Genomic DNA, 27,802 nt, shown 5'->3' on the forward strand with positions numbered 1-27,802 from the left:
TGAATATTCCTTTTTATACTATCCTATTCTTGTTTGTGCTCAAAGAATTGTGTCTTGTCTCAGAGGATACTGATGATCTCTAAATAGATTTCTTCTCTCTGTATGTCCATTTGTTTCCTCTGTTTGTTTGCCATTTCCTCCTCTACTCCAGTCCATCTCCTCTATCTCTCTCTCCTCAGAAGTCTGAAGATGGCTGGTAGTCCTAGTTCCTTGGTTGTCTGCTCAAATTTAAGAGTGGAGGGACTAGAAAGCCCTGAGCTTATTAGAGATGATTGTGATTGTGGCCTTCACTGTAGAATGATCTGGTCAGGGCTTCGGGGGAATTCTCAGTATCTGTATTTAAAATTTTTTCCTCTTTGGGCACCTGGTTGTCTTAGTCAGTTAAGTGCCTTTGGGTGGGGTCATGGTCCCAGGGTCCTGGGATGGAGCCCTGTGTCTGCTTCTTCCTCTCCCTCTGCTCCTCTCACTCATGCTCTCCCTCACTTATGCTCTCTCTTGCTCATGCTCTCTCTTGCTCATGCACTCTCTCTCTCAAATAAATAAAGAAACAAATAAAATCATTAAAAAAATAAGAATAAAAATTTTTCCTCTTGGTCCGTTTCCTCAGAATCTTTGTTTGGCCACAAGTATTTTGGGAGCCAAATAGAGATGGAGGCCTGAGGGTCTCTGCATTCAGTATGCATACTTTTACTTAATTCCTCATAACCTTTCCTCAACGGTGCTTTGTATCCCACTATCCAAAGACTATCACCATCTCCAGAGAATAAACTTACGATTTTGTACCCTGGTGGGCAAGGAACAACTGTTTGGTTCCACAAAGTTGAAGAAGGGATCTGAAGGTTTCAGCTGCTTCATAAATGTCTTTAAGTTGATCTTATTTTAGCTCTTCTACCCATCCTCTTAATCCCCACTTCCAAAAGTATATGATGCTGGAAATTCCTTAGACTAATGTTCATTTGGCTGGTCCTTGGTTTGCTCCACTGCTGGTTTAAGTTACCAGCTCTTAGTTACCTCTCATGTATCTGCTTTCCAGCTTCCAAAATTTCAATGCTTTTTTTCTTCCCTCTTACTCTTTCTGTCATTTGGGGTTTCCCCTCATTTGGAGTTTAGGAAACTAAATAAATGTGTATGTCAGTCTACCATCTCTACCCAAAAGTCAGTAAATATGTTTCTAAAAAATAAATGTCAAGAATTAATTTAAAGGACATGCAATGCATTTTTTCTTTAAGTATTTTTGTCTGAAGAATAAATATAATATTACTTGCTTTATATAGGAATTCTAAGAATTGGTAAAGTATTGCTTAACAATTTAAACATGAAAAACACTTTATAATACTATAAAAATACTACAAAATTATATGTAAAGAATTTAAGTCTAAACTGTCTCAGGAAGAGAACATAAACTCCTAGTCTTCCACTTGGAAATAAATACCTCAGCTGGGTAGAAGGCCACTGGATATAATAATGATATCTGAAAATATTTTCATGTTTTAAAACTTCTCACTCTTACTGTATCTTTTCAGAGCTTGTCAGAACACTGTAGTCTCAATATAGGGATAAAGTATTGGTAGAAGATAGTCTGAAAGTCCAGAAAGATATTTCCTATTAATTTATAAGAATGCACAGAGAGATCAAATTCCTCCACTTGGTTTTGGATGCTTTGTGTCATAATCCCTGACTTTGTTCAAAAGGAAGACTTTGAAGTTCTGAGTCAGGACAGGAAGAAAATTTAAGTGAAGTTGTTCTAGACATTACATAAAAAAAGCCTTTACATGATCCTGATTACCCCCCTAGTTAATATGCTGTTTCCTTCCTTTCCTTGCCAAATTTCTCACAAGAAGCTTTCTTTCTTTCTTTCTTTTTTTAAGATTTTACTTATTTAGAGAGAGTGAGAGAGCACAGGGGAGGGGCCGAGGGAGAGGAAGAGAGAGAGTCTCAAGCAGATTCTATGCTGAGCATGGAGCCCAATCTCACAACCCTGAGATCATGACCTCAGCTGAAATCAAGAGTTGGATGCTTAACCAACTGAGCCAGCCAGGCGTACCTCACAAGATGCTTTCCATTTACTGCACTTTCCTCACTTGTTCTTTGGCTCAGAAAGCTGGTCCCTTCACTCATCTTCACTTTCCTAGCTATTCTCTTCAGAATAAACAATGACTTTTTAATGAATAGATCTCACAATCTTTACTACTTTTTTCATTCTTCTTGACCTATTTTATGATGTTAACTATATACTATTTTTTAAATGTTCCTTCTTATTTTTTTTTTTTAAGATTTTTATTTATTTATTTGAGGGAGAGAGACACGGTGAGAGAGGGAACACAAGCAGGGGGAGTGGGAGAGAGAGAAGCAGGCTTCCCGCAGAGCAGGGAGCCCGATGTAGGGCTCGATCCCAGGACCCTGGGATCATAACCTGAGCCGAAGGCAGATGCTTAATGACTGAGCCACCCAGCCACCCCTGTTCCTTCTTATTTCTATGATATTATTCTGTTCTCATTCTTTTTCCATCTGTCTGACCTGTCACCCACTTCTCTGTCACTTTTGTTCCTCCCCCTACCTCCAATTGCAGGCAAAATCCAACATCTCCACTGTCTTTGACCATATACACTTCAAGCTCTACATACTTTCCTTTGGGGGATTCATCCCATCTATGGGCTTCACACATCACATCCACTCCCAAATGGCTTATCTTGAGGACTCTTGCCTCAGAGCTCCAGTTCTATATCTATCACTTTCTAATGGGAATTTCCGCTTTGATGTCCCAATTTGTCAAGTCCAATGTGCTCATCTTTTTATTCACCACTGCCTCCCCCTTTTCACACCCAGAATGAGTTTTCCTACCCAGTTTCCCTGCCTTCCAGCATCAACTTTATTCTCTCAATGTCTTAAGTTCAGAATCCTGAAATCATTCTCCTTATTTAGTCAGGTATCAAAAGTTCCCCAAGCTTTCCCTTTCAGTCTGATTTTACTGCCAAAACTTGAGTCCAGGCCTTCTTGCTCTGGCGTTTGAATTGCTGCCACAGCCTCCAGGCTCTCCCACAGCCTCCTGCACTATCCCTCATACCACTACCAATCTGATCTTCTTTATAACCTTCATCATATCACTTCCCTAATTAAAACATCTCATGACTTCTATTCCTACTACATCAAGTTTAAACACCTCAGCCTGGCTTTCAGGTTACTCATGATCTGGCTCCATGTTACCTGTCCTATTTCCCACTATTACCCAACATGTTCCCCTTCCTTGAGTTAGGTCAGTTTTCTCACTGTCAGGAACAAGCCAAGTTCATTTCTGCCTGCATATCTTAACAAATATACTTTTCTCTTGCCTGGAATGCCTTTCTTGTTTCCATTGACACAAATCATACCCATCTCACAAGAGAACTGTCCATGTTTGCTCTGTCCACTTCCCTGTTATCTGTTCTCTTTAACATGCTTTAACCAGGCATTCTTCCCCACTATTCCTCAATTCATATTATTTTCCTGTTACTAGTCACGTCCTCGGTCTTTCCCATCTCAGTAAATGAAACCGTCATTACCCAGTAGCTCTAAGATCCTAGCAGCCATCCTTGGCTCTTCTCCCTTATAACCACATCTAGTCCATCAGCAAGTCCAGTGAGCTCTCCTTTCAAAATATATTTCAAATCTGACCACTTCTCACTCATTGCTACCATTCTAGCTCAAGTAAATAGTACCCATGCAGTGTCTTCCTGTTTTCATTTTTGCCCTTGCATAGTTTGACAAAAAGCCTCCAGAATCTTCTTTTAAAGATATGAATCTGTTTATGTCACTTCACTTTCCATAGTGTTCAAGGTGATTCCTGATCTGCTCTAGCCTAAGGTACCAGCTTCAGCTCCTGCCAGTTTCCCCTCACTCCTTTGTCTCCAGCTACTCTAGATTTCTTTCTGTTTTGAGAACAAGCCAAGCTTACTGACACCTCACTTACATATGGACACATTTAAAAATAATTACTAGATAAGTTGAACAGAATAAATGTCTTCAGTTTCCACAATATTTGTCTCTATATAATTTATATAAATAATTATATTTGTATATGTAAAACATATATCAACAGGAAAAACAAGAAAATATACAATCTTTTCTCTAAAATAGTCTTTCGTATAATTTATTTTATGTTGAAACAACCTGTAACTCACAGAAAAACTGTTAAGTACAACACAAATGATTTCCTAACCAGTTGCTTTATCACTTCTGAAATACTGTAGTATGCAATTCCTAGAAACATGGACAGTCTCCTACATAATCACAATACAACCATGAAAATCAGGAAATTAATTCTGGTACATTACTATTATCCAACCCTCAAAGTCTATTCAAGTTTTGTCAATTGTCCTAATAATGTCAACGATAGCAAAAGGATCCAGGTTACATCACATGTTATATTTAGTTATTACATTTCTTTAGCTTCCTTTAGCTTTGAGCTGTTCCTCAGTCTTTCCTTGATTTTCATGACCTTGACATGTTTTTGTGTATGTGTATTTGTTTTTATTAAAGTATAGTTGGCACACAATGTTATATTAATTTCAGGTGTACAACATAACAATTCAACAAGTCTATACATTGTGCAACTTGACATGTTTTTATAGACTGGGCCAGTCCTTCAGTTTGGGTTTGTCTGATGTTTCCTCATGCTTAGATTCAGGGTATGCATCTTTTTCAAGAATACCACAGAAGTGGTGCCGCATATTTATTGCTTCCTGTCAAATGGCTCATGATTTTATCTGTCCATTACTGATGGATGTTTATTTTGGTCACTTGATTAAAGCGGTTTCTACCAGGCTTCTCTACTGTAGTTACTCTCCTCCCTTTGTAATTTTAAGTAGTTTGTAGGGAAGTTCTTTGAAACTGTGTAAATTATCCTGTTTTTCATCAAACTTCTCATTCATTATTTATTTATATCAGTATAGACTCATGGGTGCCTATTTTATCCATTACTATCATTATTTTTATTTGTTTTGATGCTCTCATTGTCTCATATTTTGCCAGTGGGAACCCCTTCAAGCTGGCTTCTGTGTTCTTTGACATGCCCCCTCAATTCTTTGAGTACTTCCTTACATGCTGGTACATCATCTTGTTTCAGGCTCATCTTGTACTTTCCCTGTACCAGTCCTGGAATCAGCCATTTCTCCCAGGACACTTGTTTTTTTATTGGTTTCGTTTAGCAGCCAAGACATGGTCTCTCTCAGTGGATGAGCTGGAAAATATGTGTATGAACACGTGCACACACCCACATACACACATATACATTTATATTTGTGTCTCTTTATGGAAATCCATGAGTTCACAGCTATACTGCGAATTCCAGTCCAAAGCTATAGAAATCATTCTAGTTTTTTCACTTCCATATTTGTAATTTCTTTCTCCTTTAGTGAGAAACCTGGCTCCCATTATGCTTAACATACTGACTTTATCAGTCCTCTGAAACGTAACCAAACTCTCATCCTCATCACCTTCTCCTGCACACATATAGATACCCATCTTACCCCGTAGGGCTCTGACCCTCCTGCCCTGGGCCTTTTTCCCATGTAGATGCAATGCCCTCCTCACCCTGGTCAGGGTGCCTATCTTGCTCTGCTACACCTAACACTGGTGCTAAGACTGAACTCTTCATTAAAAGATGGGAAGAAGAACTAAGGTCAATATTTTATTTAGAAAATGCTTTCTAGTTAGCGTAGATTTGACTACAGGTTGAGAAGGCTATAACATTTTTGTTCCCTTTCCCCTAACAAAGCATATATTATCAATATTAATCAGTTTGAAATACCATAGCAATCAGTGGACAAGAAGCCAAATTCATTTCTTAAAAACATCCAATCTAGATCAATGTAAAACAAAACATCTAGATTTAAAAAAAAATTCCTTCACATTTTTTCATCTTTTTTCAAATGTTTTGGTGTTATGGACACAGCCTCAGAATCACTATTAAGCACTAATTATAAGTTCATGAACCTCACATTTTGAAGATGGTGGTTTCTGATGCCTAAGGCCCTTGAATCAAAATTAATTTTATCTTTTAAAACTGAGAATGCAAATGTTTCATCACAATTACATTGATGTCATTCAGTTATACCACAAGACTTTGTAAGGCAATGTCTACATTGAATTGATTGTCCTTTGAAACTTTAGAACTGAAACTTCTGCAAGATTGCCCTTGATAACCGTTTCACAGAGATGAAGCCGTGATGAGGAGTCAGGATATAGCCATCAAAGAGACTACAACCCCTGGAGACTAAAATGTTCCCAGGACAAAAAAACCCAAGTTTGCCTCCAAATCCTTTAAAGATATAAACTAACCATTCCAAGAAGTAGCTTTCTCATTCCTACTCTTATTCCAAATTTTCGTTGTCTGAGAAAGGCGAATTTAGCCTTTCTTCTAAATCAAGATATGATATGACTGTGCTTTTGTTTAATTCTAAGTCAAAACATTCCCAAACTCCCACTGCATTCCTGAGAAGCCCTAAATGCTGTTGAAGTGCTCTCATGGCCATGTCTCATTCCTTTAGAGAGCCAAGCACTCTCCATCTGTAGCTTCTCAGAGGCCATGAAAAGGGAACCCAGCCTCTGTGACTGCTCTGACCAGGTGGGTCAGATTAGCTTTACAGTCCACTTACGAGGAAGCTAACAAGGCTCCTCTGTGGGTGTTTGAGTACACCTTACAAAACTGCTGATGACCTCATGAGCCAAAGAAAGCAGGTCTTACATTGTGGACTAAGCCTAAATATTAATACTACTTTGTATTTATGTAGTGTCTTTTTTCCAAGGAGCTCCAACCTCTTTACAGACATTATGTCATTAATCCTCAAAGCATCACTGTTTGGTACATGGCAAATATTATCCCCCTCCCTTTTTTTTTTTTTACTGTGATGGAAACTTGCAAGTCAGTGATGGAACCCAGCACCCAACTTCTGAGTCTTTGCACTATACCATGAAAAACCAGATGAATAATTTTTCAAGCTTATTCATTGCTTCTTGGGTGGGATTTGAGAGGATGTCTGTTTGTATGCATTTCAATTTAGAATGTCTCTAGGTTCTGTGTTCCTCTTTTCCTTCTTCATTTTAAGTCAAGCATTTTCAAGCATATGTAGTTCATCTTCCACTGTTACATTTACAGGAACACCAGAAGTTTGTAGCTGAAATTTGAAATGAAAGGCTTTGTTATTGAATATGTAACCTGGCTTATCTTTGAGAGATACTTTATACTTTTCATACCCCAAGATAAGTTAGATTTTTTAAAAAATCCCTTGGCCAGCTCAGGGCACACTTCATTTATAGCAACCACATATTCACCAAAATCAGGTAATGTTCAACTAGATACAACCAATTTGTAATGAGTGATTAACATGTACCAGATAGGGTGCCAAACATTTTCAAATACATGATCTTATTTTATATATGTAATATTCCATGAGAACCTGTTAGATTAAGTCTTATGTGTATGGAAACACTCTCTTAGAGTAGGGCAAGAAAAAAAAAGACGCTAATAGAAATATGGCCTCAGCTGCTTTATCCCCCAGAAAAGAGCTCAATTAACTCTGATTCCCTTAGTGGAAATCCCCAGCGTAAATATTTCCACAAAAAGGGAACATGTGGCTAAATTCTAAAAACCACCAGGAATTAGCTCAATACCCACGAACTTAAAAAAAAAACTTAAAAAATTGGTTCCTGCATCCTCAACAATTAATGCAAAGCACAAAAAGAACAAAACACAGCCATATCTACTGATGATAAATATTTCTTGATTTCACCTAGATAACTTCCTAATCAGGAATATTAGAATCAGGAGTTAGGAACAATAGTGGCATAACTTTAAACACTCACAAAAATCAGTTTCACATCTCATCTTTTATATGACCCACTGTCATGTTGTTTTCCAAATTGGTGGTTATCTGTACATTGCTGAATTAGAAATGGCTGTGAAAAGAGAGATACTGGGGAAAAATCAGAAAAATTCTTCTAAAATAAGGAGAAACTTTCAACTTTTACTCATTAAATTCTGAAAGCCTCAGAGTAAAAATGTGCCAGATGCCCTGCAACAATAATACTATTCCACTCTAAATAATATTCTAAAGAAATGGTGTTTAATTTGAAACTGAGCAGCCCTTACCCCATCATGGAAAATCTTTATAGGTTGGAAAAAATGTACAGTATGTCATACTTTAGGTATATAATTTAGCCATATTCTGTAGCATAGCTACACTGCAGTTTATACTCAACAACCTTGGGTTTTTAAGAAAATATGTTCATAACATTCTAAATGTTTGTTTTTTCTTGTCATAGGAAATGTTAGCCAAAAGGAATACCCTGTAACTCATAAAAATTTAGTGATGGGGAAACTTAGAAAGTGGTAGTCAAAAAACTGATGTTTGCCCTAGCAGGGTTGCCATGCATAATTATGTTGATTGTGCACTGCATAATTCCAGGGTTACCTAAAACATAGACAACACTGTAAATGGCAACCCCTGGAGGTGAGCAATTCTTGGCACCCCTGGTTAGTAAAGCTTTTGAAAATGCTCATGTGTTTTTCTCTGATTCACAACTGAAAACCAGTTGTAAGCTTCAGTGGGACTTTTATTATTATTCCTTACATTTTTGCATGTGTGCAAAGTTCTAAACTTAGTTTTTCCTCTCCATATTGGTTCTGAAAGACTTCCTACTGACTGAGCTGCAGCACACTGGTCTGGCATTCTCCCAGCCCTGAGTTTTCATGAGTCAGGGAAAACGTGTGCAGTTTGAGAAGAAGCTTGTCAGACATGCTCAACCAGCCATGGGCTAATTTATGAAGTCCTTCCCCCTATTCTTCTTTCCCCTCCACATTCCTAGAGCATACTGCTTGTACATTTATTTAGCCCTTACTTCATCTACCTGTGTTAGATGTTGGTTAGTGTTCATTGTTTACACATCTGTGTTCTTTACTACCTTGTCCATCCCTGTCGTGCCTTCCTAGTGCTCCCATCACCAGCGCAGCACTTAACCATGGTCCCTTGAATCTCTGCTTTCCTCGTTCTCTCTCATTTCCTTTAGTCAGGAGGAAAACATGTGGCATCTAGATGGGGGAAGATAACTGGAGGCAATGGGAAGAAAGCCCACCTTCATATGATATGAGACCAGGAGTGACCCTGCAGATAGGTCTGTTACTTGGTCACAGCCCTCCACTTCCTCATGTATTCTTACTGTGGACAGGCCTGGTCCAGGTTTAGTAAAACAATTAGAAGAGAATGATATTGGGAATTTTAGAACAGTTTGTGGTGCAGTAGATTTCAAAATGAAAACAACAGTTTCTGGAAGGGTGTACAAGAAACTGATAACAATGGTTGCCTTCTAGGGGGGATAGTTATTAAAATAGATAAAGTAGGGGTGCCTGGATGGTTCAGTCATTAAGCATCTGCCTTCAGCTCAGGTCATGATCCCGGGGTCCTGGGATGGAGCCCCGCTTCGGGCTCCCTGCTCCGCAGGAAGCCTGCTTCTCCCTCTCCCACTCCCCCTGATTGTGTTCCCTCTCTCGCTGTGTCTCTCTCTGTCAAATAAATAAATGAAATCTTTAAAAAAATTAGATAAATTAAACCCAATACATGGAAGCAGGCAATTAAATAACTAGATGTGAACTAAACTGATGCCATAGAAAATTCTGAAAGGATTCAAATATATTAAAAAATAAAAGTAGATCAGAAATAGAGGTATGGTTATTTTTATTTTGTGTTAGAAACTGAAAATGTTTCACCATTTGCTGGAAAAGTAAAATAAAAATTAATTTTAGGGAGTGCCTGGCTGGCTCAGTTGGTGAAGCATGTGACTCTTGATCTTGGGGTTGTACATTTGAGCCCCATGTTGGGTGTAGAAGTTACTTAAAAATTTTTTTAAAAATTAAGTTCAGGTGTCTGCCCCTAATATAAAACTTATCCTTCCTCTCAACATCCAACTAGTTCTCCTTTGAGGTTTTTGTTTTCTTTTTTTCTTTTTGTCCTCAAGTGAACTCAGGGCCAATTTAAAGTGAAAATCTGTCTTCTGAGTGAATGTATCTTTGCCATTCTGCCTTCACCTTGTATGGAAGAGCTATTGGGGGTTGGGAGCAGAGCCCCTAAGTGCCATCTACTTCACCCTGTCCTTCCTGCCAGTGAGATTAGGCAGTTATGGACTGAGATTTGGAAATCACACCTATAGAGACCTTCCATGTGAGACACTCTTCATACCAGAGTGGACTTTTTCTGTTCGTTTTATGGGACCTATCTCTATAGTCATCTCTGTACTTACAGTTATACTAGATTCCTTTTGACACCTGCTAAAACACTTTATAGAGACTCAGATTCAAGCAACTGACCTACATAGCAAATCTTTAAGAAGCAAGGTATCACATTTCCAATTCTGTATCTATTATCTCTTCATCTCTTTTTTGAAGAATCAGCAAACCCATGTCAAGTTTAGTACATCTAATAACACCATCATGTCATTGCCTGTAGGTTTCCTCCTACATGCCACAAACCAAGAAACAACTTTTTCATTTTTTTAGAAGATTTTATTTATTTATTTGACAGAGAAAGAGAGAGAAAGAGAGAGAGAGAGTGTACAAGCAGGGGGAGCGTCAGGCAGAGGGAGAGGGAGAGGCAAACTCCCTGCTGAGCAGAGAGCCTGATGCAGGGCTCCATCCCAGGTCCCTGGGATCATGACCTGAGCTGAAGGCAGATGCTTAACTGACTGAGCCACCCAGGTGCCCCCAACTTTTTCATTTTTATAATTACTTCAAGTATGTGCTTGAGTGTGTTTATATGCGTGTGTTTTTTTAAGTAAACTCTATCCCCAACTTGGGGCTTGAACTCATGACCCTGAAATCAAGAGTCACATGCTCTACCGACTGAGCCAGCGAGGCGCCCCTGTTCATGTGTGTTATATATGTCTGTCTTTAGCTACCACAGAATTAATAGTTAATTACTAAGGCATTTGAAAGTAGGAAAGCACCTAATATTCTTCTATTGAAAAGTATCTAATAATATTTTAGAATATTATAATTTATAAAGGTAAGCCAAATAAACTTGAAGTTTTTAAATGTTCTTTTTAAAATTTTAATAATACCCATTATTTATTAATATATCCAAAATATTATAATTCTACCATGTAATAAATATGAAAAATTATGAAGGTTATGTTTACATTCTTTATTTTGTATGCAGTCTGTTTTATGTTCCTTTATTACCTTTCTAGTTTACAAACAAAAATAGTTTCATAATGAAACTTTCATCATATTGAAATAAAGGAAAGCAAAAAGAAGAAATGATAAGCATGTTGTTTATAAACATATCAAGTAATAAAAAAGACAAATTTTAACAGAATTAATAAGCAAATTAATATGGAACTTCATATTTTTAATATAACTTTATATAAGTTACACATGAATACATTCTCATAGATAATTCAAAAACTACCCATAAAGATGTTCCATACCTTTGACTTTGCATTTAAAATACACACATGCACATGCACACACACACACACACACACACACAAGATAGGCTGTCTGATATGGTAGCCACTAAATACACATGGCTATTAAGCACTTAAAATGTGGCTAATTTGAGTTGAGATGTCCTGTAAGTGTAAAATATACACTGGATTGTGAAGATATAGTATAAAATGAAAAGAATGTAAAATATCCCAATAATTTTTACATTGATTACATATTGAAATAATATTTTTGATATGTTGAATTAAATAAAAGCAATGATTACAATTCTTTTTTTTAATTTTTTTATTGTTATGTTAATCCCCATACATTACATCATTAGTTTTAGATATAGTGTTCCATGATTCATTGTTTGTGCATAACACCCAGTGCTCCATGCAGAACGTGCCCTCCTCAATACCCATCACCAGGCTAACCCATCCTCCCACCCCCCTCCCCTCTAGAACCCTCAGTTTGTTTTTCAGAGTCCATCGTCTCTCATGGTTCTTCTCCCCCTCCGATTTCCCCCCCTTCGTTCTTCCCCTCCTGCTACATTCTTCTTCTTCTTCTTTTCTTTCTTAACATATATTGCATTATTTGTTTCAGAGGTACAGATCTGAGATTCAACAGTCTTGCACAATTCACAGCGCTTACCAGAGCACATACCCTCCCCAGTGTCCATCACCCAGTCACCCCATCCCCCCCCCCCCCACCCCCCACTCCAACAACCCTCAGTTTGTTTCCTGAGATTAAGAATTCCTCATATCAGTGAGGAATGATTACAATTCTTAATTTCATGTTTCTTTTTACTTTGTTTTTTTCTTTTTACTTTTTAAAATATATCTACTAGAAAATTTAAAGTTATGTATGTGGCTTGTAATTGTGTCTTACATTCTTTTCCTTTTTTGTTTTTTAAGTTTATTTATTAATTTTTAAAAAAGATTTATTTTTATTTATCAGAATGAGAGAGAGTGAGCACAGGGTGGGTAGGACAAAGGGAGATGGAGAGAGAGAATCTCAAGCAGACTCCCCACTGAGCATGGAGCCTGACATGGGACTTGAGATCATAACCTATGCCAAAACCAAAAGCCAGATACTCAACTGACTGAGCCACCCAGGCACCACCAAATCATCTTTTTAAAAATTATCTTTAAGAAAATTATCTTTGGGGCGCCTGGGTGGCTTAGTCAGTTAAGCGTCTGCCTTCGGCTCAGGTCATGATCCCAGGGTCCTGGGATCGAGCCCCGCATCAGGCTCCCTGCTCCGCGGGAAGCCTGCTTCTCCCTCTCCCACTCCCCCTGCTTGTGTTCCCTCTCTCGCTGTGTCTCTCTCACATAAATAAAATCTTTAAAAAAAAAGAAAAGAAAATTATCTTTAAGAAAAAATGTCACTTTAAGAAAAATGCCACAATTTTTAAATTGTGGTAAAATATATATAACATAAAAGTTATTTATCATTTTAACTATTTTTAATCTACAGTTCAGTAGCATTAAGTTCACTCCCATTGTACAACCATCACCACCATCAATCTCCAGAACTTTTTCATTTTCCCAAACTGAAGCTTCATATCTTTTAAATAACTCCCCATCTCTCTCCCTAGCCCCTGGTAACCACCATCCTACTTTCTGCCTCTATAACTTCGACTAAGTACCTCATATAAGTGAAATCATACAGTAGTTACTCTTGTGACTGGGCTTTATTTCACTTAGCATAGTGTCCTCAAGGTTCATACATGTTGTAGCATGTGTCAGAATTTCCTTCCTATAATGACTAAATAATATTACATTGTGTATGTTACATTTGTTTATCCATTCATCCATTAATGGACATTTGGGTTGCTTCTACCTTTTGGCTATTGTGAATTATACTGCTATTGACATGGGTGTACAAATATCTGTTCTAGTTTCTGCTTTCAGTTCTTTCGGGTATATACCTAGAAGTGGAATTGCTGGATCATATGGTTATTCTATCTTTAATTTTATGAGGAACTGCCATACTATTTTCTTTTTTTAAAAGATTTTATTTATTTATATGAGAGAGAGAGGGAGACCACAAGCAGGGGGAGGGGCAGAGGGAGAGAGACAAGCAGACTTGAGCAGAGCCTGATGGACACAGGGCTATCCCAGGACCCTGAGATCATGACCTGAGCCAACATCAGATGCTTAACTGACTGAGCCACCCAGGTGCCCCCATACTATTTTCCATAGCAGCTGTACCATTCTACATTCCCACCAGTTATGCTAAGAGTTCCAATTTCTCCATGTCATCCCCTGGACTTTTCCGTTTTTTCTTTCTTTCTTTCTTTTTTTTAAGATTTTATTTATTTATTTGAGAGAGAGCATGAGGGCGGGGGTGGAGGGTCAGAGGGATAGGGGAAAGCAGACTCCCTGCTGTGCAGGGAGCCCAAAGCAGGGCTCGATCCCAGGACCTGTGATCATGACCTGAGCCGAAGGTAGACATTTAACCGACTGAGACACCCAGGTGACCCTCCAATACTTTTATTTTCTGTTTGGTTTTTAAAAAAATAATAGCCATCCTAATGTGTATGAAGTAATATCTCATTGTGGTTTTGATTTGCATTTCCTTAATAATTAGTGATGTTGAGACTCTTTTCATTTGCTTATTTGGCCATTTGTGTATATTCTTTGGAGAAATGCCTATTCAAGTCCTTCGCCTAGTTTTTAATCAGGTTGTTTGTTTTGTTGTTGTTGAATTGTAGAAGTTCTTTATATATTCCAGATATTAACCTCTTATCAGATGTAATGACTTGCAAATATTTTCTCTTATTTCATGGGTTGTTTATTCACTCTCTTGGTAGTATTCTTTGATGCACAATTTTAGTTTTGATAAAGTCCAATTTATTTTTTCTTCTGTTGCCTCTGTTTTGATGTCATATCCAAGAAATTCTTGCCAAATCCAATGTCATGAGCTTCCCTCTATGTTTTCTTCTGTGAGTTTTGTGGTTTTAGCTCTTATGTTTAGGTCTTCAATCCTTTTTTTTTTTTTTTTTTTAGCTTTTCTTTTTTATTTTCTTATTTATTTATTTATTTTTTAAGTAAACTCTACCCTGATCATGGGGTTTGAACTCAACAACCCTGAGATCAAGAGCTGCATGCTCTACTGACTGAGCCAGCCAGCTGCCCCTCTTCAATCCATTTTGAGTAATTTTTGTATGTGGTGTAAGGATCCAACCTCATTCTTTTATATGCGGATATTCAGTTTTTTCAGCACCATTTGTTGAAAGATTTTCTTTTCTCCATGAATGCTCTGGACACCCTTGTTGAAAATCACTTGGTCATATTGGTGAATATTTCTGGGCACTCCATTCTATTCCTTGGCCTATATGTCTGTCTTTACACCAGTACAACATGCTTTGATTGCTGTAGCTTCGTAATAAGTTTTGAAATCCAAAGTGTGAGTATCCAAAGGCCTCCAAATTTGTTTTTCTTTTTCAAGATTATTTTGGCATTTGGGGAGCCTTTGAAATTCCGTATGAATTTATGAATGGATTTTCTATTTCTGCTCCAAAAAAAGTCACTAGGATTTTCACAGTGATTGTACCCCATCTATAGATATCTTTGGGTAGTATTGACATCTTAACAATATTAAATCTTCCAATTTAGGAACACGGGATGTCTCTCCATGGTTTTATCATTTTATGTCTTGCTTGAGAAGATCTTTCCAATGCTGAAGCTATAAGCAAAATTTTCTATATTTTCTTCTAATAAATTTATAGTTTTGCTTTTTACATTTGTCTTCTCAAATTAACTGGGATCTTTTTTTTTTTTTTCTGGTTTGAGAATGTTTTCCTATTGTGTTGGTACTACTTGAATTTTCTGCCCTTTCCTGCTAATTTAAATGCCACTTTTATCATAAATTAAAGCCCCATACATACATAGGTTTGTTTTCAGACTTGCTATTCTATTTTACTGATCTGTATGTCTACTCCTGTATTACTGCTGCTATGTGTTAATTACTCTAACTTTGTATTATGTTTTGCTATCTGGAAGGGCAACTCCTTTCCCCTCATAGTTCTTTTATTTTTATTTTTTTAAAGATTTTCCTGTATATTTTCTCTTCTAGGTGACTATTAGAATCAGCTTACTAAGTTCCAACAGACATACTATTGGAATTTTGATTGGGATTACACTGACTTGATAAAATAATCTTAGGAAAATTGACATTTTTACATTTTGAAGAAAAATTATTTCTAGTTTCTGTATTCCTATTGTTACCATGGGCCCTAGGAAACTTCCCGTCTACTTGGGTTATATCCTGATTGCCATTGTAAAGCAGTTCTGTCCTATAGAACTTGCTGTGATGAGGAAAATGTTTTATATCTGTGATGTCTAATATGTGGGCACTGAACACTTGAAATGTGGCTACTACAACTGAGGAACTGAATTTTAAATTTTATTTAATTTTGATTAATTTAAATTCAAATGGTCACATGTGGCTCATGGCTACTGTAATAGTGCTGCTTCAGGATACATGAATAACTGTGTAATTGAGCACTTGCATAGATAGTAGAGGTAGGTAGCAAAAGAATTTGTTTTTTTGATACCTACTAGGTGAAGAACACTGAGTAAGGCATTGCAGTGCAGAGAGTGTAAAAACCATAATATTAATACAAATGAATTCCTAAAGAACTTAAACCCATGTAAGGACAAATTGTTTACAAATTGTAAAGGACATGTAAAGGACAAATTGTTTACAAACATTTACGATGTCAGAAAAACACAAGTGCAAAAACATGATGGGATTTGCTCAAGAAAGAAAGGTCATATCAGATTAAAGGAGTTGGAAAGTCTTTATGGATGAAATACTTTTAGAGAGTGGGTCCCCTGAGTGGCTTAGTCGGTTAAGGTTAAGTGTCTGCCTTTGGCTCAGGTCGTGATCCCAGGGTCCTGGGACTGAGTCCTGCATGGGACTTCTTGCTCAGCGGAGAGTCGGCTTCTCCCTTGGCCTGCCGCTCCCCCTGCTTGTACGTGCACATGCGCTCTCTCTCTCTCTCTGACAAAAAAAAAAAGAAAAGAAAAAAGAAATACTCTTAGAGATTAACCTTGAAGGAATTATTCAAAATTTAAAAGAGAATAAGTCATCTGATTTCTGTTTCCTGAAGTGCAGGAAATAATGAAGAGGGAAAAGAATGAGGTGTGTTTGGAGAATGTAACTATTAGTTTCATAGGGCTGCTGTAACAAATTACCACAAATTTGGTGGCCTAAAACATTAGAAATCTATTCTTTCACGAGAGGCCAGAAGTCCAAAATCAGTGTCATTGGGTGACATCAAGGTGTAGGCAGATCCAGATTTCTTCTGGAGGCTCTAGGGGAAGTTCCGTTCTTTGCCTCTTCCAGTTTCTTAGGGCTGCTGGCATTCCTTGGCTTATGGCCATTAGGTGGTCACATTGTCATCTTTGTCTGTGTTCAAGTTTCCCTCTGCTTCTCTTTTATAAGGATACATGTGGTTCTATGTAGGGTCTACCTGGATAATCCAGGATAACCTCTCCATCTCAAAATCATTAATCATACCTGCAAAAATCTGTTCCCCCTTTTTGCCATATAAGGTAATGTTCATGGGTTCTAGGGATTAGGACATGGACATCTTTTGGCAGCTCATTTTTCAGCCTACTACAACAATCCAGTTTGGCTGGAGCAGAGGATGCCTGTGGCAGTAGGAATGGTAACAGCTGTCAGTCCCTGAATGACTTGTATATGTGTGATGCTGTACCAGGTGCGGTATCTGTGCTATTCCATTTACTCATTACAAGAATTCTGTGTAGGCATTAGATGAGAGAAGAATCTAAGGTGACTATGTTTTCCATCTTTGATGACTGGGAAATGGTGATTAATAGAGATTGTAAAGTCATGAGGAAAAATTGGTTACAAGGGAAAAAAATGAACTCAGTTTTGGCTGTCTTTAGTTTGAGGTCCTCTTAGGTTATGCCCAAAAAGGGTCAACCCCAGAAGAAGCCTAAGAACCTTACATAGAGATCTCCTGCAATTTCCGACTTCCGTTTTCCCCTTTGGGATGAAGAAATAAATTATAAGGAGCACTAAATTCGAAATCAGGAGACCTGGGTTCAAGACTTCCACTTACTAACTGTGCGAACTGAACAAGTCATTTCACTTCTTTGAACTTTAATTTCCACATCTGTAAAAGAGGAATAACCACCCCCTGCACTCACACAGTTATTTCTAAGGAATAAACAGGATCACATTTATGATGCTCTTAGTGCAGTATATGGTCTATTATAAGCATTTAAATGTTTGTAAAAAAGCAAAATTATTAATATGTCAAATATTTTAATTTTGAGGTCATATATCTTTTTTTTTAAGATTTTATTTATTTATCTGACAGTGAGAGAGGGAATACAAGCAGGGGGAGTGGGAGAGGGAGAAGCAGGCTTCCCACTGAGCAGGGAGCCCGATGAGGGGCTCGATCCCAGGACCCTGGGATCATGACCTGAGCCGAAGGCAGACGCTTAATGACTGAGCCACCCAAGCGCCCCTTGAAGTCATATATCTTAAAGCTATCCAGATTCTAAGCAACAGTTAACATTAGTTTTATTTTTTTTATTTTTTTTAAAGATTTTATTTATTTATTTGACAGAGAGAGACATAGTGAGAGCAGGAACACAAGCAGGGGGAGTGGGAGAGGGAGAAACAGGCTTCCCGCAGAGCAGGGAGCCTGATGTGGGACTCGATCCCAGGACCCTGGGATCATGACCTGAGCCGAAGGCAGACACTTAACGACTGAGCCACCCAGGCGCCCCTTAACATTAGTTTTAAATGTCTATTTATTGGCTGCCTTTCTCATTGTTCAAACTTCACCACTTAAGTGTCTTAAGCAGCACCCAAGACTAATTCCCTCCCTTTCTAAGTGGATGACCAAAATTCTACTTCGTAGAAATAATTATGGCCATCAAATATGAATCATTCAACTTCCTGTTTCCGTATTTAAAAATGTGTATATATCTATATCCACTTTTACTTCCTTCCATATCCTCAAGTAATATCCCATCTTTTGTCCAAAGTGAATATATCTTTCTGTATGTGCTCTTGATGCAGTTTCCTCCATCCTGAGCTCCAGGTCACATAATCAATGCCCTGGTGAACATCTTCATTTGGATATCTCACTTCCAATTGAGAATCTTGAAAACAGAGTTAATTATTCCTCCATCCATTATCCCCACGATGCTCCCACCGCTCACCCCCTCAGCTTCCTCTATTTCTTATCTTGGTCAATGCCATTACCAGAAACTTGGGTAATTTTTGTCATTTTTTACTTCTTTATTTGCCATCCCTGTGTTCATTCCAATGAATGATTAAGTCATGTTAGTGTTTGGGTTCAGGCATTTGTTCTCTCTCTCCTCAGCCCTCTCCCTTATTAGTCCTCTCCTTTCTAACTTCACTGTTGCTCTTTTTCTTGCTCAGATCAGTTCTCTTCTGAAATAGCCTCATTGCTCCTTGTCTCATTCCTGTCCAGTCTACCCTTTACACTGCGGCCATAGGGATCAAACTAAAACAAATCTGCTTTTAGAACTTTTCAGTGGCATTCCATTACGGTACAAAGTCCAAGCTTCATGTACTCCATCCTTTGTCACTCATCTCCCATCCAAGTACTAATCAGGCCTGACTCAGCTTAGCTTCTGAGATCAGATGAGATCGGGCTCGTTGAGGGTAGTATGGCTGTAGAAAGTCCAAACTTCAGAGAAGGACATTGTCTGATCCAGCCCACCACCCTATCCCCTTTCTATTAGTCCCACTGAACTATTCCCAATTCTTCAGAGGTAATCTGCTTTATAACCCTGTGCCTGTGCTCCTTTTGTCTAGAATGTTCTCCCTGCAACTTCAATTTCTAATGCCATTTGCTGGTGAATGTCTGCTCATGTTGCACTACTTAGTGTAAGCTTCGCATCCCCTTTGAAGCCTTGCCAGGCTTCCCCAGGAAGAGCTAATAAGATCTTTTTGGAACCTCTCCTGTACCCTATACATGACTATCATTTCATCTGTAACCAGTTTGTTTCCCCCTACCAGACCCACACACATGGGAGTGTGCCTTGAGCAGCTTTGTATTGTTAGTGCTTAGCACAATATCTGGCACAGAGAAGGTGCCCCAAAATGTTTGTTGAATAACTGAATTAATTCTAGAGCTCTTAAAGGTATATGATGCCTTAGAACATACAGAGAAAGGGAGAATTGATATAATAAGTTTTGGAGATTAATGGAAATACACGGTTATGACTCTAAGGAGAATACATATTTACCTCCTAAATAGAGAGAGCCTTGATTTCAGGAAATCAAGAAAGTAAATGAATGGGCAAACCCTTCATAAATCCCAGTAAAACATGAGACACTTCCCAACATACAAGAGAACTCACAGCTCTGCTGGAGTTGGAGGGAAGTGTTCTCTTTAAGCATTCACTTTCTTACTGTTCATCCATCTCGGTGTTAACTTGAGCCACATTTATGCTAATAGCATTTATTTTGTAATCGCTGTTGATTTACCTTACATTGTGCAAAAAAAAAAAGGATAATTGTTAAGGGAGAGGAATCAAAGCTAACATCAGTGCTATAATTTACTTATAGAGGCATATACCCTCTCTGAACCATAGGGGCACACATCCTCTCTGAACCATAGAATTTCTTGATCTGGGAACTTCCAAATCCAAAGATTCCATGCTTAACAATTGATTATAAATCCATACTGGTAAGGACTGGTTTTCTAAAGGGAAAACATTTTGTCAGATCTGACCTGACAAATAATTTTGAAGTAAGCAAAATTCACTGCACTCTCATCTCACCCCAGGCACATAAAGTACTCACAGTATTTCCTGCTTGCCTGGGGCTGCTTCCTTCCCCCCTTGGCTTCCCACACAGATCTACCTCCTAATGCAAAGTAAGTACTGTATCCTTTCTATATTGAAACTTATCTGTCTGCTTTCCAAAGCCTGTGAGGTCCTGGTTTCTGCAGGCTGCCACTTGGAGACCATTTGATGAGTTAACTTACACTAACATCATATTGAGTAATAATTCCAGGGGAATTTATATTTTTAACAGGAGTGTATTGGAGAGGGCACCTGGATGGCTCAGTTGGTTGAGTGTCTGCCTTCGGCTCAGGTCATGATCTCAGGGTCCTGGAATCGAACCCCACGTTGGGCTCCCCGCTCAGTGGGAAGCCTGCTTGTCCCTCTCCCTCTGACCCTCCTCCCTGCTTGTGCTCTGTTTCTCTCTCTCTCTCAAGTAAATAAATGAAATCTTAAAAAAAAAAAATTAAAAATTAAAAAAAGGAGTGTATTGGATAAATAGCACTTAACTCTAAGAGCCAATCTAATAAAGGGACATTTCTCACTGTCCCATATATCTTCCATGTCTTTTCATGATTCAGTGTCTTTGAATATGCTGAACCTTCTGTTCTTACCCCACCCCCTCACCATCTCCAGTCTGGTGAACTCTTGCTCATTATTTAAGACCCAGCTCAGTGTCCCTCTTTTGCTAAGAAGGCTTTTCTAAATTTCCCAGGCTGAGTTGGTTACTCCCTGTTGACTTTTTTAAAAGGGGGGGGGAGGGGTAGAGGAAGAAGGAGAGAGAGTATCTTAAGCAGGCTCCATGCCCAGCACCGAGCCTGACATGGAGCTTGATCTCACAACCCTGAGATCATGATGTGAGCCAAAATCAAGAGTCCTATGCTTAACCAACTGAGCCACCAAAGCGCCCCACTCCATCTTGACTTTTATAAAATTTTGTATACCTGCTCTTAATTTCTTTTACTTTTTATGTACTCTTCAACTGACTTCAAGGTGACTTCTGCACCCACAAATTCAATGCACTTTGTAACCTCCATGTGGCGAAATGAAGTGGATATATTTCTCTTTCTCAGTCTTCTTTGTTGGCTCATGTTTCACATAATCTCTAAATGTTTGAGTTCCTTAAGGCTATGTCCTGGCCCCTTTCCCTTCTCATGCTCTGATCTCTCAATAAGCAAACTCTTCCACACCCCTGGTATTAATTAGCCTCCATATGCTGATGACTCTCAAATTTACATCCTCATCACAGACCTCTCTCCTGAGCTCCAGACTTCCATATACAGCTGCCTATCCATTATGTCCACTTGGGGTTTCACATGTGCTCCAAACTCAGCTAGTTCAAAACTCCCATTTTTCTCTACCTGAGAGAACAGTACCTTCATCCATGAACTTAGTTAACCCAGACGATTGGAGTCACTATTGACCTACCTACCTGTCCTTTACTGTCATATCCAGTTGGCCGTCCTTCTGACTCTGCCTTCTAAATATTTCTCTCACTATTGACTTCTCTTTATCTGCGCTGTCACCCAAGTTATCCCCTGACTCTACAGTAGTATGACTCATCACCCTGTGTCCACTTGGTGCCTCCAGAACCGTTCTACACTGCAGGCAGAGTGCTCTTTGAAGATTCATTCATCCATTTATTCATTGAGAAATATTTATTGAGTCCCTACTATGTGCAAGTTGTGACCAAGACAGGCATGTCCCTGATCTCCTGGAACTCTATTAAGAGCTTATGATGGGGGAACTAACTTAACTGGAATGAAGGTAGGGAACGTTTCTTTGAGGAAATAATTTTTCATCTGAGATCTAAAGAATGAATACAAATTACCTAGGCAAGGAGGTTGAGGGGAAAGAGCATTTTAGATAGAAGGAACATCATATGCAAAGGTCTAGAATCAGGAAGAAGTCAGCTATGAGAAACTGAGAGGGCAGAGAGTGACGGATCAAGTGAGGAGGTGAGGGTGGTACTGCTGGGCAGAGCTAGGCCCTGGGGGGTAGTGATTCTAACTGAGAGGTATTCATGGGCCTGGTAGCCCCCTCAAATAGCCTGCCATAATTGATGAGTGTGTGAGTTGCAGGTGTGAGCCTTCTGAGGAGAAAGGACATAGCCTTCATCAGGGTCTTATAGCCAACTTGTGACACCTCTCCCTCCCTAGAAATGTAAAAAAATTACTGATGGTGTATGGAAGAAACAAGGTATCGACTTTGAACTTTGTCCTAAAAACAGTGAGATGCCATAGGAAATTATTAAACCAAAAAGTAACACGGCTAGATTGTAAAATCCACAGAGCAGGGATTTTTATCTCTCCTTTGTTCACTGATGTGTCCCAAGCACCTACAACAGTACCATGCACAGAGCTGGCACTCAAGAAATAATTGCTGGATGGATGAATGTCTATTGTGGCTATTGAATGGATTTCTATTATATTGTATTGCATTATATTATACTCATGTATTTAATGTCTCTTCCTTATAATACTCGGTCCTTGAAAACCACTGTGTCTTATTCATCTTTATATTGCTAGAGATATGGTCCTAGTGCCCAACACAGTGCCTGGCTTAAATTCAGCTTCAAAAATGCATTCATTCATTCAGCCAGTAATTTAAGAGCATCTACCAGATGCCAGGAACTGGGAATACAACGATAACTAAGATATTGTCACTAACCCAAAGGAGTTTATCCTCTGGATGAGAAGACTGGTAAGTAGGCCTGATAGTACTATGTGGTAAATGCCACAAAAGGGGTAAGAACAGAACACAGCCCTAGAGGTGTCATGGAAGGCCAATAGGCAGAAGAAACTCCAGGGCTGACCCTAGGCCTGGTGAGGAAGGGAAAAGCAGAGCAGGGGAGTGGGCATTAAAGGCAAAGTCCAGAGGGAGATGTGCAGGGCCATTTGGAGAACTGCTAGTGGCTCAGTGAGTCTGGGGCAAGATGAAGTGGCAGAGGTGGGTGAGGGCCACACGGAGTCTGGACTTTATCCCGGGGACAATGGGAAATCATTAGTGGATGGGTTATGAATCAGAAGAGTGACAGAGTCAGATTTAATAGAAGACTACTTAGGTTCCAGAGTGGAAAATGGATTGGAGAAGCAGTAGTAGTGGGAGTTCAAGACTTAGTACTTGGGATAGATGATATTGGCCTGGGCTAAAGTAGAAGCAGTGGCAATAAAGAAAAATGGATGGATTTGACAACTATTAAGGAGGTAGGATCAACAGGAATTAGTGATTAGATAGATGTTAGGGTAAGAACGATGCAGTAACCATGGATGAGTCCCAGGCTTTTAAGGTGGACACCCCCACGGGACTCACAGAGGGTGAGAACAAAGATTAGGAGCTGGCTTAGAGAGGCAGATGATAAATTCCAATTTGGACACATTGCATTTGAGTTTTCTTTAGAACATCCATGTGGAGACTTTTAGTAGGCAGTTGATTACACACACGGATCTGGAGTTCAAAAGGAAGATCTAGGCTGAATATATAGAAGTGGAGGTCTTTGCTTATAAATGGTAACTGATTCCCAGGAGCCATACACAGAATGTGGAGAAGGAGAAAAGATGGTCAAAGACAGAACTCTGGGAGAACATTCAAGTAACAAACATTTGTTTTTTAGTAAATGAATAAAGGAATACATAATAAATGGAATAATTTAGAAGAAAGGACCCCTTCTCGTGCTTTCAAATACTGCTACCAAGTCAGCTAGGTAACCTGTCTGTGCTTAAGGCAAAACCTGCTCTTTGGCTTCTCAAAAGAATATATTACCAAACAAAAAATGGAAAGTCGGGAATTACCATACAGCAGAAAACATATCTTCAGGGCATTTTTCAGACATACATGTAGATACCCCTGAGACTCTATTGGCAAGTGGATCATAGTAGCCTCTTGTTAATCCATATACAAGGAACACTTTAAAGGCTATCTGTTTAAAATATAATATGACATGCATTAGAAATCATTTGATGATCACCCATTGTTGCTCAAATCACCCAGATAATCTGTCTAGACTGCCTGATCACTGGCCCTTTGCTTGCCTGGTTGGCTTTGGCATCAAATATGCAAACTCAGCCAGTTGGAATACACCCAAAAAAATGTTTGTGTGGATAAATCTGTTGTTTGTTGTTTTTTTTTAAAGATTTTATTTATTTATTTGACACAGAGAGGGAGAGAGAGAAAGATCACAAGTAGGCAGACAGGCAGGCAGGCAGAGGGAGAGGGAGAAGCAGGCTCCCTTCTGAGCAGGGAGCCCGATGTGGGGCTCGATCCCAGGACCTGAGCCAAAGGCAGATGCTCAACTGACTGAGCCACCCAGGCACCCCAAATCTGTTTGTTTATATAGTTTGTATAGATTATTCATCTATGTTAGAAAGTGGCCCCTGACCGATCACATACTTGCTTTTGAACCCACTAGTTTCCCATAAACCATTGAGAGTTTCCAGGCCTCACTGGTTGCCTTGAGATTGTATACATTATTAAAGATGTTTTGATTAACTCACTGCAATAAATTTACAGTTCTGAAACTTGTAATAAAACTCTGGTTTACTTTTGAGTAAACCATCAGACCAACTTGTCATTTGAGGATTTGTACATCCACCTTCCTTTCTTCTCAGTATACCCAGACTTGATTGAAGTGAGGGAAATTTCATTTGAATGGAAAGCATGCCCAAGCAACATTTCTAGAAAAGCTGAATTTTACCAGGTGCTTTTTCTTTCAGCCACACTGTAACAAATTCATCTCCTAGATAAAGAAATTGTTTTTTGTGCTTTAGGTTTTATGGTGCTATTTCTTTTCCTTTAGAGCAGACCATTTCAAACTTTTACATATCTAAGCAAACCAGTTATTTGATGAGCAGCTCTATTTATTTTCTCAGAGTTTTACTGTTCTCTATAATCAGTGTCTTAGTTTAAGCCAAAGAAAATTTGTGGCTTCTGAGATCAGAAAGTCAAATGCTTTCTAAAACTAAAAGATAGTGATTAAATTAGCCATTTGTAGACCCAATCTTTGGTTCTAAATGGTACTTAAGTGTTTTATTGACATTCCCACTATTTTGTAGTAGTAACATATCAATAGTAACAATAGCCCGTATCTATAACAGAAAAAAGGATAATGTTGGAAACTCTACTAGATATTCTGATGAGTCTTGTTTAAAAATATATGTTTTATTCCATTTTCCTACCGAAGAAAGAACAGAGGACATTGGAAAACCTTTCCTCCCATCTAGTGGCTGGAAAATATAAAAACTCTGTGTGTTTCTTGGAATTCTGGGCATTAGGGATTGTCTGACAGATTGCAATACATCCATTTGCTTACTTAGTTAAACAAAAGTAAGCTTTAAAATCTTTACCAAAGCTGAACCCAATGGGAAAATATATATTTATGATGATTCACTAATTAACTTCCCTTTAATCAATAACATACAGTTCTCTTCAAGCAGAAAGAAGGGCCATGGTCCTTCCTAATTCATTAATCTGAACATATGATAAAGATAAGGCTCTATATTTCAGCTAACTGAAATTGGGACCACAGTTATATTTGCTTCTAAAGCAATCAGTGCCCTAGATCTCTCCTGACCCTTAATTGCTCCTTGTTGGCCTCACACCTTGACAACTCGTCCTTTAAGAGTTGTATGTGCTGAATTCACTGAAGAGAGCCAAGAAACTGTCCCTGAAACTGGCTGCCTCCAGGGGACCTCAGCTCCTGAAACTTGGAATAGCAGACTCTGATACTGGCCGCAGGGCCAAACCAGCCCACAGGAAAGCAGGTTTGGATCCGTTATGCAGCTAGAGGGATTAATGCTTGGTCTACCTGTCTTGTATATGCCTTGTGCAGATGTCAAAACCTCTGCTGAATTGTGTCTCTCTGGTGATTCTCACAGATTCAAAGAATGAATTTTGCGTACAGTCAGCAAAGTTCTGAGAGCTCCAGGAAGAAGAGGAAGGTCAGCGAACCAGTGAAAGTCTTCATCCCTGACAGAAAATGAAAGTTAGATGCCTTCACTGCATTTACTCTAAAATAATTTTATTTTGCAACAAACATGCATGAAGTGTCTTAAGTAGCAAAGTAAGTTCCTATCACCAAAACCTTTTACTAAATTTGTTGCTCAGCTTTTTTAGTCAGTTTACTAAGTGCTAAATTACTGGGTAGGACATGGGTTCACTTTGCCACAAGGAAACAAGGTCACCAGGGCTGCCTTGGGATAGCATTACTTCAAGGCTGCGTTAGAGACAGACACCCTTTTTATTTGTAAAAGAAGCACAGCAGCTATTTTGAAAAGAAATAAGCTGTTGTTCTCAAAGGAAGGAGGGTTTTCTTTGCATAACTAAACTCCCCAGGTATTTAGTCTACTGTGAAATGTTGTAACTTGTTGTAACCTGTGTACTGGAATCCCTCTATAGCTTTATTAGAATTCCCACAGAATTGCATAGGACGTATGTGGTGGTGCTTATGCGGGTGTGATTTTTATGTTAACTCCAATCACGAGATTGATCAGCTAAGTGTTGGACGGAAATGTACTCTCCCTGTAAAGTTCCTCAAATCTGGCCCCATGCCCTGCTCTGTTGGCCACCTGAGACAGGCAATAGGCTGCAGTGCAGGAGCCTGGCTCCCTTCTGAAGGCTCATGTTGGATGCTTCCCAACAAACACTTCAGTTTATCAGTCTGTAACCTGCAGATGATGTTATTAGTTCTCTTCTTATTCTGGGAGAATTTTGGTAACCTTAATGATTAGTATTAGACACATAATAAATGACTTAAAAGGGTTTTTATTATTTAATAATTTAATGTATGTGCTTTCCAGTTAAATAAAACCAAAACACAAGGTATTTTTTTACTCATCTTTTTTTTTTCTTCACTTAGTTTGGTGTTTCTTCAAATGTAATAAGGACGTCTGCACCTGGAGTGCTCATTTAAATATGGATTACTGGGCCTGTTTCATTTTTCCAAAATCAAAATCTCAGGGGCTGGGGCCCTGTGGAGAACTCCCAGGATTCTAATGCACACAAAAGAACCCTGGACCTCTGACCCAGACTAAGAGGAGAATCTCTGGAGCCAGACATGTACTTTAGCCAGCAGAAGGCTGCGGGTTATCATAACAGAGAGGAAAATCTGAGAAAGCCTGCCTGTCCAGCACTACCCTTTGCCAGACTGATCCAGGGCCTGCCAGGGAGGAGCATTTTCCCCTCTCCCAGCATGATAAATATACTCACATAGGCTTACTCTGCCACTGCAAGGAGGGAAAGGTATTGGGTTTATTATATCCTTGATAGAATTGTAGCCTGAGTCACCACAATTTCTTTTAAGAGAATCATATAAAGAGATTAGCTGTCTAGTAGAGGGATTAAGTTTATTTTGTGTCTCTCCAGAGAGTAGATCTAAGACCAAATTGGTGAAAGCTACAGGAGGTCAATCTGGCTCAGTATAAAGAGGAACTTTTTAACTCTACATGTTGCCAAAATTTTGAAATGGGCTGCTTATGAGGTAGTGAGCATACCTCCACTATAAATGTTTGAATGCAAAGGAGCTTTACAAAGACTCTAGGAGTCC

The 27,802-nt window shown here is 38.8% G+C and overlaps 1 protein-coding gene across 5 annotated transcripts in view; it reads left to right on the top strand.

Annotated features, from left to right (window-relative positions):
- HORMAD2 (HORMA domain containing 2) overlaps positions 1–27,067 on the top strand; it is a 91,255-nt gene extending 64,188 nt beyond the window's left edge. For all 5 annotated transcript variants that reach the window (XM_032395161.1, XM_032395163.1, XM_032395160.1 and 2 more), the window contains one exon: positions 26,136–27,067. In XM_032395161.1, coding sequence (XP_032251052.1) covers positions 26,136–26,240 — 105 coding nt within the window. In that variant the 3' untranslated portion in view covers positions 26,241–27,067. The remainder of the gene's footprint in view (positions 1–26,135) is intronic.
- Positions 27,068–27,802: the final 735 nt, after the last annotated feature.

This window comes from Phoca vitulina, unplaced genomic scaffold (assembly GCF_004348235.1).
Source record: "Phoca vitulina isolate PV1807 unplaced genomic scaffold, GSC_HSeal_1.0 scaffold82, whole genome shotgun sequence".
In the NCBI taxonomy this organism is placed as follows: Eukaryota; Metazoa; Chordata; class Mammalia; order Carnivora; family Phocidae; genus Phoca; species Phoca vitulina.